The sequence below is a fragment of the Haliaeetus albicilla genome, chromosome 29, assembly GCF_947461875.1.
Source record: "Haliaeetus albicilla chromosome 29, bHalAlb1.1, whole genome shotgun sequence".
Taxonomy (NCBI): Eukaryota; Metazoa; Chordata; class Aves; order Accipitriformes; family Accipitridae; genus Haliaeetus; species Haliaeetus albicilla.
In genome coordinates, this window is record NC_091511.1 from 6,797,195 (window position 1) to 6,813,127 (window position 15,933).

Here is a 15,933-nt window from a genome sequence, read left to right on the forward strand (position 1 = left end):
GGACTACAGCTCCCAGCATGCCCCGGGAACCGCTAGGGCCTCTGGCAGCCCCGCAGGCCCCAGGACTACAGCTCCCAGCATGCCCCGGGAACCGCTAGGGCCTCTGGCAGCCCCGCAGGCCCCAGGACTACAGCTCCCAGCATGCCCCGGGGCACTTCTTCCTGCTGCCTGACCCTGCCGGGACACCATCCCCGGCCCGGCCCCGCCCCCCGCAGGCCCCATGGCCGCCTGCCCGGGGGAGGACGAGGACGAGGAGGAGAAGAAGAAGGAGAAGGTGAAGGAGAAGGGGAAGGGGGGACAGGGCGGTGGGGTGGGGTGGAGTGGGCGGAGAGGGGCAGGAGCAGGAGCAGGACAGAGAGAGGGAAAAGGCGTCAGGAGAGCGGAGCGACAGAGAGATGGGACAGGGAGCAGGAGAGAGGGACGGAGGGGAAGGGTGAGAGGAGAAAGGCAGGGAAGAGAGAAAGAAAGGGAGAGGCAGGGACAGAGAGCAAGGGGAGGACGGGAAACAGCCCGGAGAGAGTGAGAAACAGAGGGGTGCGGATCAGGACAAGGAGGGGCAGGAGGACAGAACAGCGATGGCCTCCAGGAGGGAGACGGCGGAGGAGCAGAAGGGGATGGGGAGCAGGACGGAGGCCCAGAGAGAAGAGAGAAGGCCCAGCCAGCTGAGCAGGAGGGGATACAGGCAGGAACGAGGGGCCAGGCTGCGGGAGAGAGAGGAATGAGAAAATACAGACGGGGAGCGAGACAGAGAAAGAAGGAGAAAGAAGAAAGCAGTGATGGGTTAAAGACAGAGAGGGAAGAATTAAAAAATGGGGGCAGGGAGCCAGACAGAGCGTGATGGGGAGAGACCAAAAATGGCAATTCTGGGCAACTGCCCCCGTTTCTTGAGCGCTCCCCAGGAACCGCATCACCGGGAGCCTCAAGGAATGTGCTGCCTGCCAAAGCCCTGCCCTGGGCCCAGTCCTGCGCCCTAATATTGGTGACGAGCATTGCCTTGCGTAGTGGCCAGGACTGAGGGCAAAAAAGGACAGCTGGGGGGGGGGGAATCACGCAGCTGGTTTTGGGTTTGTTCTTTATTTTTTTTGCTTGATGTTCTTGCTTTTAAAAAGAATACTATTTAAGCTCTAAATACAAACTGCAAGGAAAAAGGAACTAGGCGTACCAGTCTGGACACATTTAAAGCCTGAACCTCTTCAACAGCTGCACCAGCCACCACTCACTCCTGCTGCACACGCTCCACCGCCTGCCTGCAGGTACAGGCAGCCGCCCTGTTTCTTGAGCGTTCCCCAGGCACGGCAGCACCAGGCAGCTCAAAAAACCATGCTGCCTGCAAAAACTTGAGCACAGCTGAATTCTGGTCAATTTTTCCTCTTTTTAGGCTGGGTTAAAGACTCACGCATCGAGAGATGGCTCAGGACCATGCCGGGGCCAGTGGCACTGCTTTCTGGACCCCGTGGCGGCGATGGGCAAAGGAACGGGTTGTCAAATCCCGGGCCTGGGTACATGTGTGGGTTTTCAGGGTCACCCCTGCCTGATTTTTCCCAGCGAAGCTGCAGGTAGTGCCAGCCCTGTGCTGTAGCCCTGGGGCTGAGGCTCAAGGATCCGGGCATTTCCACAGGCGCTGCATCCTGCCAGACCCCGCTGCCGGCTGCTGGCTGCCCTGGGCTTCCCCCTGTTCTCTCCAGCTCTGCTTTCTGCCAGCGCTGGGGGCACCCCAGAACAGCCTGCCCGCTCCCCGCAGCCCCACTGCCGTCCGCGTCTGCAGCTCATAGGTGGTGTCCACATGTCACAGCTGGTTTGGGGGGTGGCAGGTCTGTCTTGTGGCAGCCTGGGAATGGGGGCAATGCAAACCCCATCCCTCCTTTTCAGTCTTTGTCCCCAGGGAGACCTACTGGAGACTTACCATGCACTGGAGAGCGTCCTTCAGGGAGGTGACAGCCGATGGCAGAGCAACGCTGAGACCCGCCTGACAGCAAAGGCGCCCGGTGGCCACAGAGGAGCCCAGGTGAGCTGGTTCTCTTGGAGGCCAGCAAAGCAGCCTTCCTCTGCCCCTGGTTTTGTGAGGTACGGAGCAGTGCAGAGATGTTTCTCAGGCATCCAGGCCTGAGGAGGGTTTCCCAGTGCCCCCGTGAGAGATCCTGCTCCCAGGCAGCATCTCCCCCTCGAGCCGAGGTCGTATCTAGCCCCCCGGAGCTGGGTATGGCTGCGCTGAGGGGTCTCGCAGGGAGGACGGGGTCATCTGCCTGCTGGCTCTGACACAGAAATGATGAGCTGAAGCCCCGTGGCCATGGTTGGCTGGTTCAGCATCTCCGAGTGCCTTTCTCCCATGGAGCGTTTAAGCCAGGCACTGATGGATAATGTGAAGATGGATGCTGGTGATGTGCTGGTGGCTCTGTCCCACTGCCACTTCAAAGTTGTGATGTCTGAGATCTGGGGCCACCTGCAGGCTCTAGCAGAGATGTCCAGGGAGTTTGTGTTCCATTTTTTGATATCTTGGGGCTACAGTGTGCTCGGGTTATGGTATGCTAGCGTTGCAGTGTGCTAGGGCTATGGGATGGCAGGATTACAGGATGCCAGAGTTCAGGTGAGTTAGGATTAAAGCATGTTACTGTTACGGACCGGCTGTGGGTTTGTTGGCCCTGGGTTCTTGGAGTTATGTTATTTTTGCCTTGTCTCGTGTCCTGGGTGGTCTTCTTTTTTTTTTTTGCAATTCCTTTTTTATCTTGTTTGTCTTTTCAGGGTTTGGTAAGGGGCCTTTGGTTTGTGTATGTTTCTTCTGGCTGTTTTTTTTTACTGTTCCAGTGGTTTGTGTTGCGTTTTCTGTCTCAAAACCACCATTTGTGGTCTGATATGTCTGACCAGGTCATACAGAGTTACTTCTGGTGCAGTCTGACTCATTTCCAATGAGTCAGGAGCTTGGTAGGTAGGTAGGTACGGAGGACTTGGAGTCAATTGTGAACAACTACGAGATGGCTAACGGGCACCTATCCCACTCATCCCTCCGCAATTCTGTATTGCTATGGACTTTACCAGCCATTGTCATGGACTCTGAGCCTGTACTGTAGTGAAGTCAAAGCAAGTATTAAAAAAAAACAAAAAAAGAAAAAAAAAAGAGTGCTTTTCTAAAATATTTACAAGATTGGAAACAACAGGTGGCTGTGGGCAGGTGTGAATACAGAGAAGTGGGCAGCGTGCATCTGGATTTAGGGTTTGTTCTGGGATTTGGGCAATGCTACCAGGCCTACGGGTTATTTCAGGTTTGTGGGGTGCCACTGGGTTGAAAGCAGCATCTGCTCCAGTGGAAGCAAACCCTGTTCCTGCAACAGTGCCAGCAGTGCATGTCATAAGGTGCTGCACACCAGTGTGGTCATGCTGCACTCTCTGGATGGTCGTTTCAGCAGCTCGGGTCCCCGTCTGGCCACCCTTGAGAAGAGCTGGGGTGCCACCCTCTGGTGTTCTTAACTTACCCGGTTTGAGGTGAAGTCATGTCTCTCATGTTTAGAATACTTCAGGATAGTACAAACCGTGCTGTCTGCTCTGCCTTGGTAGTCAATGATGTGTTTCTGTTTATAGCTGAATTGCCTTATTCCTTCTTTTGAGTCTCTGATGCAGATCACTCAGGGCCATTGATCGAGGCTGATTTTTGAATTGTGCCTGCTGTTTTGCTCGTCAGTGCTGCAGGAGGGAAGCCAGGCAGTGCTGCTCCACTGCTGCTTGCAGGGGTAGCCATGGAGGAAAGAGGCTTTAGGAAATCCCTTCCCAAGTCCAGCTGAAGCTCAAGAGGTTTTCTGCCAGTGGGGTTGCTGCGGCACTTGCATCACTTGGCAAGGTCTCTAACTTTCCTTGGGATCACCTTAGTTTCTGCTCTGTAGGAGATTGCTGGCAAGCATTGAATTCGCACAGCCTGTGCTCCTGTTGAACCGTTGTTGTGGTTTCAGCCCAGCCGGTAACAAAGGACCACGCGGCCGCTCGCTCACTCCTCCCGCCCCCCTCCGGTGGGATGGGGGGAAGACGGAGGAGAGGAAAAAAAACCAAACCTGGAACCTCGAGGGTTGAGATAAAGGCAGTTTACTGGAACAACACAAAGAAATTGCAACAACAACAACGGTACTAATGAAAAGGTATACAAAAAGAGTGATGCACAGTGCAACTGCTCACCACCCGGGACCCGACGCTCTGCCACTTCCCCCACCGAAAAGAAGAGCCCACCCCCCGGCCCGCTCCCCCTTTATATACTGAGCATGATGTCACATGGTATGGAATAGCTCCTTGGCCAGTTCAGGTCAGCTGCCCCGGCTATGCCCCCCACCTCCCAGGTTCCTGTAAAAATTAACTCTATCCCAGCTGAACCCAGGACATTATCCACCCCTTATTCTATACCATCTACATCATGCCCAGATCTTACATTTTCCAATCGACCACTACCACTTCCTTGTCTTATATATATAAGTATATGGACTTGCGTCCGTCCCCGTCGTCCCCCCGCACACACACACACACGCGAATGGTATTCCTTTAGCGTATGGGCTATTCCTCTAATGTGTCCATTGATTTTATTTAGTCCATGACTTTGGGGCTCCATCTGTTGTAACAGTTCTTCAGGATAAGAGAGATGGTGTGAGATGGTGGGTTGTCGTATGCTGCCTCTGGAACTTGTGGCTAGTACATTTGGTGCAACTCACGCCCTTGTTCTGCAGGTCGAGGATGTTGATCTTGAGGAAATTGCTGGGTGTCAGTTCAAGTTCTGTCGCTGTTGTACTTGGCTTAGTTTCAAAGTCCATCCCGCAGTCATTTGGGTAATTCTTACAGTAATACCCTTGATATGGCATATAGACACTATAGATACAATGACATGCATTGGCAGGGTATTTAGCAGTTAGGTATCATACAGCCCAATTCACTGGCTATTCTCTCCCAAAATCAAATCTCCCTGAGGTACACATCGAACTTCCCCATCCTTCTGCATCACCCACCAGGTGTACCCAGGTCCCTGAGCAAAAACAACCCCTTGAATGGGTTTGCCTCTGCTTGAGGGAGGACTAACCCAGACTGTCTTTCCTAACATACTCCTCATGCGCACTACAGGGACTTTATCGCCTTCTACAGTATGTGGAAGTCTTGGTTGGGCGGGGCCAGCCCGATTGGCGGATCCTCTAGTATTAACTAACCAGGTGGCTTTTGTTAAATGTGTATCCCAATGTTTGAAAGTCCCACCCCCCATCGCTCTCAATGTAGTTTTCAGCAGTCCGTTGTATCGTTCGATTTTTCCGGAGGCCGGTGCGTGATAAGGGATGTGATATACCCACTCAATGCCGTGTTCTTTGGCCCAGGTATCTACGAGGTTGTTTCGGAAGTGAGTCCCGTTGTCCGACTCGATTCTTTCTGGGGTGCCGTGTTGCCATAAAATTTTCTCTTCAAGGCCCAGAATAGTGTTCTGGGCAGTGGCATGGGACACAGGGTATGTTTCCAGCCATCCAGTGGTTGCTTCCACCATTGTAAGCACATGGCACTTGCCTTGGCGTGTTCGTGGGAGTGTGATATAGTCAATCTGCCAGGCCTCCCACTGTTTATATTTCAGCCATCGCCCCCCATGCGACAGGGGTTTTTGCCGCTTGGCTTGCTTAATTGCGGCACATGTTTCACATTCGTGGATGACCTGTGCGATAGTGTCCATGGTCAAGTCCACCCCTCGATCTCGAGCCCATCTATATGTTGCATCTCTCCCCTGATGGCCTGAGGTATCGTGGGCCCACCGAGCCATAAATAGCTCACCCCTACGTTGCCAGTCCAGGTCCACCTGAGACACTTCAATCTTGGCGGCCTGATCTGCCTGCTGATTGTTTTGATGTTCTTCAGTGGCCCGACTCTTGGGTACATGAGCATCTACATGACGTACTTTTACCACTAGCTTCTCTATCCGAACAGCGATATCTTGCCACAGTGCGGCAGCCCAAATGGGTTTACCTCTGCGTTGCCAGTTGCCCTTCTTCCATTGCTGTAGCCACCCCCATAGGGCATTTGCCACCATCCATGAGTCAGTATAGAGATAGAGCACTGGCCACTTTTCTCTTTCAGCAATATCTAATGCTAGCTGGATGGCTTTCACCTCCGCAAACTGACTCGATTCACCTTCTCCTTCAGCAGTTTCTGCAACTAGTCGTGTAGGACTCCATACAGCAGCCTTCCACCTCCGATGTTTTCCCACGATGCGACAGGACCCATCAGTGAACAGGGCATATTGCCTCTCATTTTCTGGCAGTTTATTATACAGCGGGGCCTCTTCAGCCCGTGTCACCTCCTCCTCTGGCAACATTCCAAAGTCTTTGTCTTCTGGCCAGTCCGTGATCACTTCTAAAATTCCTGGGCGACTGGGGTTTCCTATGCGAGCCCGTTGTGTGATCAGTGCAATCCACTTACTCCACGTGGCATCAGTCGCGTGATGTGTAGAGGAAACTTTCCCTTTGAACATCCAGCCCAGCACTGGCAGTCGGGGTGCTAAGAAGAGCTGTGTTTCAGTACCAACCACTTCTGAAGCGGCTCGAACTCCTTCATATGCTGCCAATATCTCTTTTTCAGTTGGAGTATAGCGAGCCTCGGATCCTCGATATCCCCGACTCCAAAACCCCAGGGGTCGGCCTCGGGTCTCTCCAGGTGCTTTCTGCCAAAGGCTCCAGGTAGGGCCATTCTCCCCAGCTGCAGTGTAGAGCACATTTTTAACATCTGGTCCTGTCCGGACTGGCCCAAGAGCTACTGCATGAACAATCTCCCGCTTAATTTGTTCAAAGGCTTGTCGTTGCTCAGGCCCCCATTTAAAATCGTTCTTCTTCCGGGTAACTTGGTAGAGAGGACTTACAATTTGACTGTAATTTGGAATATGCATTCTCCAAAAGCCCACAACACCTAAGAAAGCCTGTGTTTCCTTTTTATTAGTCGGTGAGGACATAGCTGCTATTTTGTTGATCACGTCCGCAGGGATCTGACGACGCCCGTCTTGCCATTTTACTCCTAAGAACTGGATTTCCTGCGCAGGTCCCTTGACCTTACTTTCTTTTATGGCAAAGCCAGCCTTCAAAAGGATTTGGATTATTTTCTTCCCTTTCTCAAAAACTTCTTCTGCCGTGCTGCCCCATATGATGATGTCATCAATATATTGCAGGTGCTCTGGAGCTTCACCTTTTTCTAGTGCAGTCTGGATCAGTCCATGGCAAATAGTGGGGCTGTGTTTCCACCCCTGGGGCAGTCGATTCCAGGTGTACTGGACACCCCTCCAAGTGAAAGCAAACTGTGGCCTGCACTCCGCTGCCAAAGGAATGGAGAAAAATGCATTAGCAATGTCAATTGTGGCATACCACTTAGCTGTCTTTGATTCCAGTTCATATTGAAGCTCTAACATATCTGGCACAGCAGCGCTCAGCGGTGGCGTGACTTCATTCAGCCCACGATAATCTACTGTTAGTCTCCAATCCCCATTAGATTTCCGCACGGGCCATATGGGACTATTAAAGGGTGAGTGAGTCTTGCTGATCACTCCTTGGCTCTCCAGTTGGCAAATCAGCTTATGGATGGGGATCAGGGAGTCTCGGTTGGTGCGATATTGCCGCCGGTGCACCGTCGTGGTAGCAATTGGCACCTGTTGTTCTTCAACCTTCAGCAACCCCACAACCGAAGGGTCCTGGGAGAGACCAGGCAGGGTAGACAGCTGTTCAATCTCCTCCGTCTCCAATGCAGCTATACCAAAGGCCCAACGGTACCCTTTTGGGTCCTTGAAATACCCCCTTCTGAGATAATCTATACCAAGGATGCACGGGGCCTCTGGGCCAGTTGCAATGGGGTGTTTATGCCACTCATTCCCGGTTAGACTCATTTCGGCTTCCAATACGGTTAGCTCTTGGGATCCCCCTGTCACACCAGAGATACAGATGGGTTCTGCCCCTTTATAACTTGATGGCATTAGGGTACATTGTGCACCAGTGTCTACTAGAGCCTTATATTCCTGTGGGTCTGACGTGCCAGGCCATCGAATCCACACTGTCCAGTAGACTCGGTTGTCCCTCTCCTCCACCTGGCTGGAGGCAGGGCCCCTCTAATCCTGGTTAGAATATCTGTTACCCACTTTTTGCACATGTGAATCAGAAGTCCCTTCAAGAGGATCAGAAATGAGATCGGCCCATCTACTGCGCCCGGGGGACTGCTCACGGGAAACTGGAGCAGCAGTTTTCCAAGAAGAATCTTCTTTTCTGGTTGCTTTTTCTCGCAACTCCCGTACCCGTGAATCCAAGACTGAGGTAGGTTTTCCATCCCACTTCCTCATGTCCTCTCCATGGTCACGCAGGTAAAACCACAGGTTAGCCCGTCGTGTGTACTTTCTCTCTCCTCTCTCTTGGGCAGAGGAACGCTTACTCCCAATAACTGCAATGCGGGCCTGTACAGGTGAGGAGGAGGACATATCTACTTTGAATTGCTGGAACTCTCGGGACAATTCCTCTACAGCTGAGACACAGGCCCGTAGGGAGGAAGAGAGACTTCCTTCATATTGCCGGAGTTGGACAGCCAATTCATCCACCGTTTGTCCATAGCCTTCTTTCCAGGACATTACTGCCAATGAGTTGGCATAGGTTGGTGGTGCACTTCGTAGAAACTTCCGCCACATCGGTTGTGTGCATTGGACTTCATCTGGATCTGTGGGTGACTGCGCATTTTCTGGATCATTATAAATCACCTCCAGCACGGCTAATTCCCTCAGGTACTGGATACCTCTCTCCATGGTGGTCCACTTGCCTTGGTGACATGTAACTTCATCCCTGAAAGGGTATCTTTCCTTTACACCTAACAGAAGTCGCCTCCAGAGGCTGAGGACTTGTGTTTTTCTCCCAATCGCCTTGTCGATACCCCCTTCTCTAGACAGAGATCCCAACTGCTTGGCTTCCTTACCCTCTAATTCCACACTACTAGCCCCATTATCCCAGCATCGGAGCAGCCAGGTAACAATGTGCTCACCTGGGTGGCGGCTAAAATCTTTTCGCATGTCACGCAACTCACTCAGGGATAGAGATCGGGTAATTATTTCAGGTTCTGCCTCTTCCTCCTGTTCTCGCGATGACCCTGGTTCATCTTCATCTCTCACTGAGCGAACTGATTTCTTTGTGTGTTTCTTTTTCTGTACAGGGGCAACTGATACTGGCACAGGTTGGTTCTCTGGTTTAGTGGCAGTATCTGTCACCGGGGTAGGGGCAGCCATGGTGCCTGTTGTCGTGGTAGGGGCGGCCACGGTGCATGTTGTCGGGGTTGGGGCAGCCACGGTGCATGTTGTCGGGGTTGGGGCAGCCACGGTGCATGTTGTCTTGTTTTCCATCTTTTCCCCCTTTTCCCCCTGGGGGTGCTGCATAGTATCAAGCAGGGTTTGGTAGATACCGGCCAGGGCCCAGCACAGTGTAGTGAGTTGTGTGTCTCTGGGATAGCCACAGCATTTTCCTTTCAAAAATTCTATCACTTCATGAGGGTTCTGCAGTTGTTCGGGAGTGAACTTCCAAGTCACTGGAGGTGAGAAGTTCTCTAGATACCTGCCCACCTCCTCCCACACGCCGTGCCACCCATGAATATCCAGCTTTGGGACAGATCTCTGGGTGGTACTCTTAAAGAGCCTCTTTGTAGCCCTAGACAAGACCTGAAACATAGTCAGGAGGCATAGCACTAACAGCACACAGGCTTGCGCATCCCAAGGATATTCAAAATTCTCGAAAACTGTTGTAATTAGTTGGAAAGAGAAAAGGGAGGGGAACGGATGGGGGGAAGTATCCCCCCCTGACTTCCCCATGGGTTGGGTGTAATTACCAATAAAATCCGACAGAAGGTGCCCAAAGTCTGGAAATGATATCACTGCCTCATACAGATAACAGCTTAACCTCATGACCAGTGATGTAATCATTTCACAAGTCGACATTGCCCAGTACAGCAAAATGATAATCCCAATCACTCTCCCAGAGATGAGATACGCAACTACAGGCAATACATAAAGCATATAAGAACTTACAAAACGCCACCATGTAAACAGCTGAATCAACATTGTGACTAACATCTATTTATCTAGTATAAGAAATGCGTATGACAAATTTGTTTCAACACGCTCTGGCCAGATCTGTCGTTATCTCAACCCTTCGTGCCCCACGTTGGGCGCCAAAAAGGACTGTCGTGGTTTCAGCCCAGCCGGTAACAAAGGACCACGCGGCCGCTCGCTCACTCCTCCCGCCCCCCTCCGGTGGGATGGGGGGAAGACGGAGGAGAGGAAAAAAAAAAAAAAAACAAACCTGGAACCTCGAGGGTTGAGATAAAGGCAGTTTACTGGAACAACACAAAGAAATTGCAACAACAACAACGGTACTAATGAAAAAGTATACAAAAAAAAAGTGATGCACAGTGCAACTGCTCACCACCCGGGACCCGACGCTCTGCCACTTCCCCCACCGAAAAGAAGAGCCCCACCCCCCGGCCCGCTCCCCCTTTATATACTGAGCATGATGTCACATGGTATGGAATAGCTCCTTGGCCAGTTCAGGTCAGCTGCCCCGGCTATGCCCCCCACCTCCCAGGTTCCTGTAAAAATTAACTCTATCCCAGCTGAACCCAGGACATAATGGCAGTACTGGGAGCTGGGAATGGCAGGCACTGGTCATATTGGGGATACTGGGAGCGTGAGTGACAGCTGATGGCCGTATTGGGAGCTGGGAGCACCAGTACTGGTCATACTGGGGGCACTGGGAGCAGCACCCCCAGTTCATACTGGGTTCCTGCTCTACTGGTCCCTGTATGGGATGGGGGAGCAGGGGAAGGGAGGCCCCAGTGCCTCCCAGTAACTGTCCTTCCATTCTCCCTACTCCCCAATCCAGGCCATGGCTGGTAGGTAGCCCCTCCCACACACCTGCGCCCCACTGCCATGTGAGTGCCCCCCACCCGTGTGCAGGGAGGGGGGCAACACACACGAGGCGTGTGCGGGTGTGCGCACATGGGGTCATGTCGTGGGCACGTCCATATGCACACGCGTGTGCACTGGGCTGGAGGGCATGTGCTGGTGGTGATGTCACGCACGTGGCTGTGCTGGACACCACACGTGTTCACATGCATGTTCACATGCACGTGGCTTCAGGAGCTGATGCTGACACGTGTAGGGGTTGGTACAGACCTGCACATGCAGGGTCACATGTGTACATGTGCACACACATGTATTGCAGGCTCTGACACGGTGCCACGCACACGTGTGTACACATGTGTAAATGACAGATGTTACAGAGGTGTCCTTGTGCCTGTGTACACGCTGGGGTGCACACATGTGTTACAACACACATTATGACATGCACATGGGCATACTTGTGCCCGTGCACATTTGTCAGGGTCTACACACATGTAACAGGCACTAGCAGCACACACATGGGTGTACTCACATGTAAATGGGCATTACAACATGTATACATTGTGCCTGTGCACATGTCAGGGTGTACATGTGTGTTACAACAGGTGTTACAACAGGCAGAGGTGTGTACTTGTGCCCATGTACATGTGTTAGGCTGCACACATGTGTTACAACATGCACATGGGTGTACCTGTGCCCATTTAAACATTAGGCTGTACATGTGTGTTACACCAGGCATGCAGGTGTACCTGTGCCTGTATGCACATCAGGGTGTGCACATGTGTAAGCAGACATTACAACACACACGGGTGTACCTGCGCCTGCGTACACATGTATTACAACACACACACGGGTGTACCTGTGCCCTGTACACCTTGAAGCATTTCATGAAGGACTGGGTCCCGTGGGAGGGAACACATGCTGGAGTAGGGAAAGAGCGTGAGGAGATAGGAGTGGCAGAGACAAAGCGTTAGGAACTGACTGCAACCCCCCTTCCCCATTCCCCTGTGCTGCTTCTGGGGAGAAGGTGGAAGAGTTGGGAGAATTGGCTGCAGGATGAACTCCGCCAGCTCGTTGGACCGGGGGAGCCTGCAGGCAACTCCTGCTCAGTACCAGCGATCACACCACCTGCCTGGCCTTGCCTTTGTCTAAAAGGGCAGTGGCAAGTTGTCGGGGGAAGATCTGCTCTGCTCGACACTAGAAGCAATGAACAGAGTGGTTTCTTGTAAGAAAAATCCAGTAAGAGCTTTAATGACCAAAATGGGGTAATCTGGTCTACAGCTGGGGTCTGCCCGGTGTGCTGCATGTTGGTTGGAGGCCTGCTTGGTGCTGCGCGACTCGGGGTTCCCACCATCCAAAGGGCCGTGAGACTATCTGTATCACTCTCTCTTGCTTTTGTTCCAGCTGAGGCTCTAAGAGTATTGAAAACAATGCTGTACAGAGTGTGAGTGCCTTTCTGACTGGCTTCGTAACAGACCAGCACCTCCTGGTGCAGGAGAGGGACCTTTCTCCTTTCCTTCCATTTGGAGCTGACAGCAGGAGGCCAAAGTGTTTCCACAGTCTTCAACTATTGTACTAAGTCCACTTATTGGCGAGTTCTTCTATTTCCATGGCAATTTGGGTGAGTTTTCTTTCTTTTTCTGAATTTGCTTTGGCTTCACTTGTAGCTGTGTCTGTCTCTGAGGCAACATTGACAAGAGGAAGCTCTGGTTCTCTGCAACACAAAGAATGGCTTTTGGAAAAGAATTCACATTAATATGAATTAAGAGGCTGGGAGTAAAAAATTCTCACAACAGAAACAGCAACCCCAACAGCTGGGGTTGTTCAGCCTGGAGAAGAGAAGGCTCCAGGGAGACCTTATTGCAGCCTTTCAATATATAAGGGGGGCTTATAAGCAAGGTGGGGAGAGACTTTTTACCAACGCCTGTAGAGACAGGACAAGGGGCAGTGGTTTTAAACTGGAAAAGGGTAGACTTAGACTGGACAGAAGGAGGATATTTGTTACAGTGAGGGTGGTGAGACACTGCAACAGGTTGCCCAGAGAAGTTGTGGCTGCCCCATCCTTGGAAGTGTTCGAGGTCACGTTGGATGTGGCTTTGAGCAACCTGACCTAGTGAAAGATGTCCCTGGCCATGGCAGAGGGATTGCTCTAGATGATCTTTAAAGGTCCCTTCCAACCCAAACCATTCCACAACTCCATGATTCTGATTCTATGAAATGCTAACAGAGTGCTGCTACCCTCGGTGAACCGCACTCCAGGATGCTGCCACTGGGAATGCTTTGCTGCGCAAGACTGTTGGGAAGACCAACTTACTGTTTCCTATTCTTCAGCAGCGATATAACCAGTTGACCCAAAGATGCCAGAAGGACTATGGACGCCAGGGTGGTCAGCGCCACAACTGCAGGGTACGTTAGTGGCCATTTGCAATCTGCAGCCTGTGGATTTTTCTCACCAGCACCTGTAGGAGATGGGACAGTCCCACATATTCATGTGTTCTGCACTGCTGACAGTCACACAGTGTCTTTGAGAGGCTGAACGATTGCTACATCCAGCTGTGCCCGTGGGCTTGGGGCAAGGACTGCTTGCTGGGCACCCTGGATTCCTGAGGAGTGCAATACAGTATTGTAAAGGCATAAAAAATAGACAGCCAAAGCTGAACGCTTCAGCCCTGTGTTCCATGTGACGTCCCATCTAGTTTAGGAACTGGGAAGTGGGGGGCAGGGATTCGCCGCTCGGGGACTGGCTGGGTGACAGTCGGCGGGTGGTGAGCAATTGCCCTGTGCATCATTTGTACATTTCAATCCTTTTATTACTACTGTTGTCATTTTATTAGTGTTATCATTATCATTATTAGTTTCTTCTTTTCTGTTCTATTAAATCGTTCTTATCTCAACCCAGGAGTTTTACTTCTTTTCCTGATTTTCTCCCCCATCCCACTGGATTGGGGGGGGGAGTGAGTGAGCGGCTGCGTGGTGCTTAGTTGCTGGCTGGGGTTAAACCACGACACCCCTATGGCTCTGGAACGGCAGCCGGCTCACAAGCTGAAGTCACACAGCCTACAGCCACTGCTGTAATCCCGTCTGGAGGAGAAACATTCCCCTGACATGTTGCAATCAACTTCTTCATAAGTGAATGGTAGTGCATGGAAGATAAGCAGCGAACATAGGTGTAAGGCGAGACACCCAAAGCTGCAAAGGCACACGGGTGATGTTCTGGGTAGAAAGTTTTCATGCAAAGAATGCATTAAACTCGCTGTGCAATACCAGTAATTGTTAAATGTTGGTCTGCAGAGCAGCAGCTGCAGAGGGGATAGAGTGAGCTTTTGCCTGTGACTTGGCAAAGGAAGTGAAGACTCGTGACTTACCCATGCGTTCCCTCCGAGGCTCTACATCAGGATGCCACTGAGATGCGGAGCCAGCACCTGCGTCCACATCTGCAACCAAAGGCAGAAGACAACAGCTCTCGTGCTATATTCTGATACACCTCTTCAGCTTTGACCAGCGGTGAACACATTTCGAACATGCAATTACCCCCCAACTCCTATCCTTTCCTTCCAGTCACAAGCACCTGGAAAAGGGTTACCGGGTGCAGGCAGAAGACTGTATTGGCAGAAAACCAGCTATGCATGGAGCTGTCAGCAGGTTCCACTCTGCTCTTTGACCTGGCAGAGCGTTGCCAGGATGTTGTGAGTTATACTCACAGAATCACAGAATGGGTGAGGTTGGATGGGAGCTCTGGAGGTCATCCAGTCCTACCCTCCTGCTCAAGCAGGGCCACCTAGAGTTAGTTGCCCAGGACTGTGTCTAGTTGGCTTTTGACTCTCTCTAGGGAGGGAGAATCCACAACCTTCCCATTCCACGCGAACAATTGAAAGGAAGCACTTCTGGGAAGTGAAGGAAGAGTGACTACTTACACCTGGGATTCTGCTGAGGCTCAGGGAAGAGATCTTGCTGAGAGGCCAGGAAAACAGGCTTCTGCCTCATCGCTTTATATACGTGGTCTAGAGGCACACCTGCCATGAAATACAGAGGAGACAAGTTTTCATTCCATGCTGTGACTGGCTGCTCCATAGGGGAACTGCAGTGATGGAAGGGGAATGTATGATGACATGGGATTGTCACACAGGTCGGCATACTCACAGCTGCAGAGTACTTAGAGTGAGCTTTTGTCCATGACCCAGCTGCTCTCAAAGTGAACAACAAATGGTCAAGGCTTACCAGTGCCACGCGCCGGCAGACCATTATCTCCTGCAAGACCTTCGGATAAAGTATTCCATTGAATTGCACATGAGTAAAATACTAAAAAGGACATGTTTTTTCCTTCTGGGAAACAGAGATTGACAACATACCCTTGTGATGCTCCTCAGGATCAAACCCAGGACGCAGGCCAGCAGGTGGAAAAGCACTCTCCAGGGGAAGAGCTACTATCACACACAGAGGAAAAAAGTGTTCATGACATGTTGCGAGACACTTCTTTGTAAGCAGCAGCTGCAGAGGGGCCAGGGTGACCTTCTGGGTCGGACCTGGCAGATCGCAAAGGAAGTGAGATTGGCTCCAAGAAGCCACTGCCTTTGCAGCCTGCGCTGGAAGTGGCACAAGTGTTGAGCCACTAGCAAACAGAGCTTTGCAAGGCAAAGCCCCCCAGGGCACATCTCTGAGCTCTCCTGATACCCACTGCTCTGCTCTTTTGCATCTCTGAGCCCCGGCCAAGAATGTAAGAAGGTACGTTCCACCTGAAGGCAAGATAGAAAAGAAGTGCTCACCCTACAAAGTGAATAAAGACTGCTTACCCCCAGGATAGGCTTGAGGCTCAAGAAAACGGCGTGGCTGAGAAGCGTGGCCTGCATGCACAGCTGTAGGCAAATACAGATGAGAAAGCTTTAAGTTCTATATTGTGAGATGCTTCTCCATAGTGGAACTGCAGAGACTGGGAGGGGATCATGGACCCATGTGGCTTGTAGGGAAGGTCCGATGGGGACTCAGGCCCGGGTTTCTCTGCACTGCCACAAAGCTCCAGGCCCACCACTTGC

At 51.8% G+C, this 15,933-nt stretch overlaps 2 protein-coding genes across 6 annotated transcripts in view; one reads left to right on the forward strand and one right to left on the reverse strand.

The window, feature by feature from the left end:
* Positions 1 to 342: 342 nt before the first annotated feature.
* The window catches only part of LOC138682569 (uncharacterized), a 71,113-nt gene continuing 55,522 nt past the window's right edge, over positions 343 to 15,933 (forward strand). Inside the window, exons 1-3 of one of the 2 annotated variants that reach the window (XM_069773825.1) lie at positions 343 to 1,253; positions 1,379 to 1,556; positions 1,883 to 2,005. The gene's annotated coding sequence lies outside the window, so the exon portion shown is untranslated. The remainder of the gene's footprint in view (positions 1,254 to 1,378; positions 1,557 to 1,882; positions 2,006 to 15,933) is intronic. The other variant, XM_069773824.1, reaches the window with a different exon arrangement.
* On the reverse strand, positions 11,447 to 15,905 carry LOC138682682 (uncharacterized). Of its 4 annotated transcripts, XM_069773972.1 has the most exons (6): positions 15,694 to 15,905; positions 15,253 to 15,324; positions 14,818 to 14,916; positions 14,269 to 14,337; positions 13,218 to 13,362; positions 11,447 to 12,617 (listed from the first exon to the last, which is right to left on the reverse strand). In XM_069773972.1, exons 3-6 carry the CDS (start codon positions 14,885 to 14,887, stop codon positions 12,479 to 12,481), a joined length of 423 nt encoding a protein of 140 aa, XP_069630073.1. In that variant the 5' UTR covers positions 14,888 to 14,916; positions 15,253 to 15,324; positions 15,694 to 15,905; the 3' UTR covers positions 11,447 to 12,478. The 4 variants fall into 4 exon arrangements, with proteins under 4 accessions (XP_069630073.1, XP_069630071.1, XP_069630072.1 ...); XM_069773970.1 differs by having other exon boundaries at positions 14,818 to 15,324; XM_069773971.1 differs by having other exon boundaries at positions 15,253 to 15,905.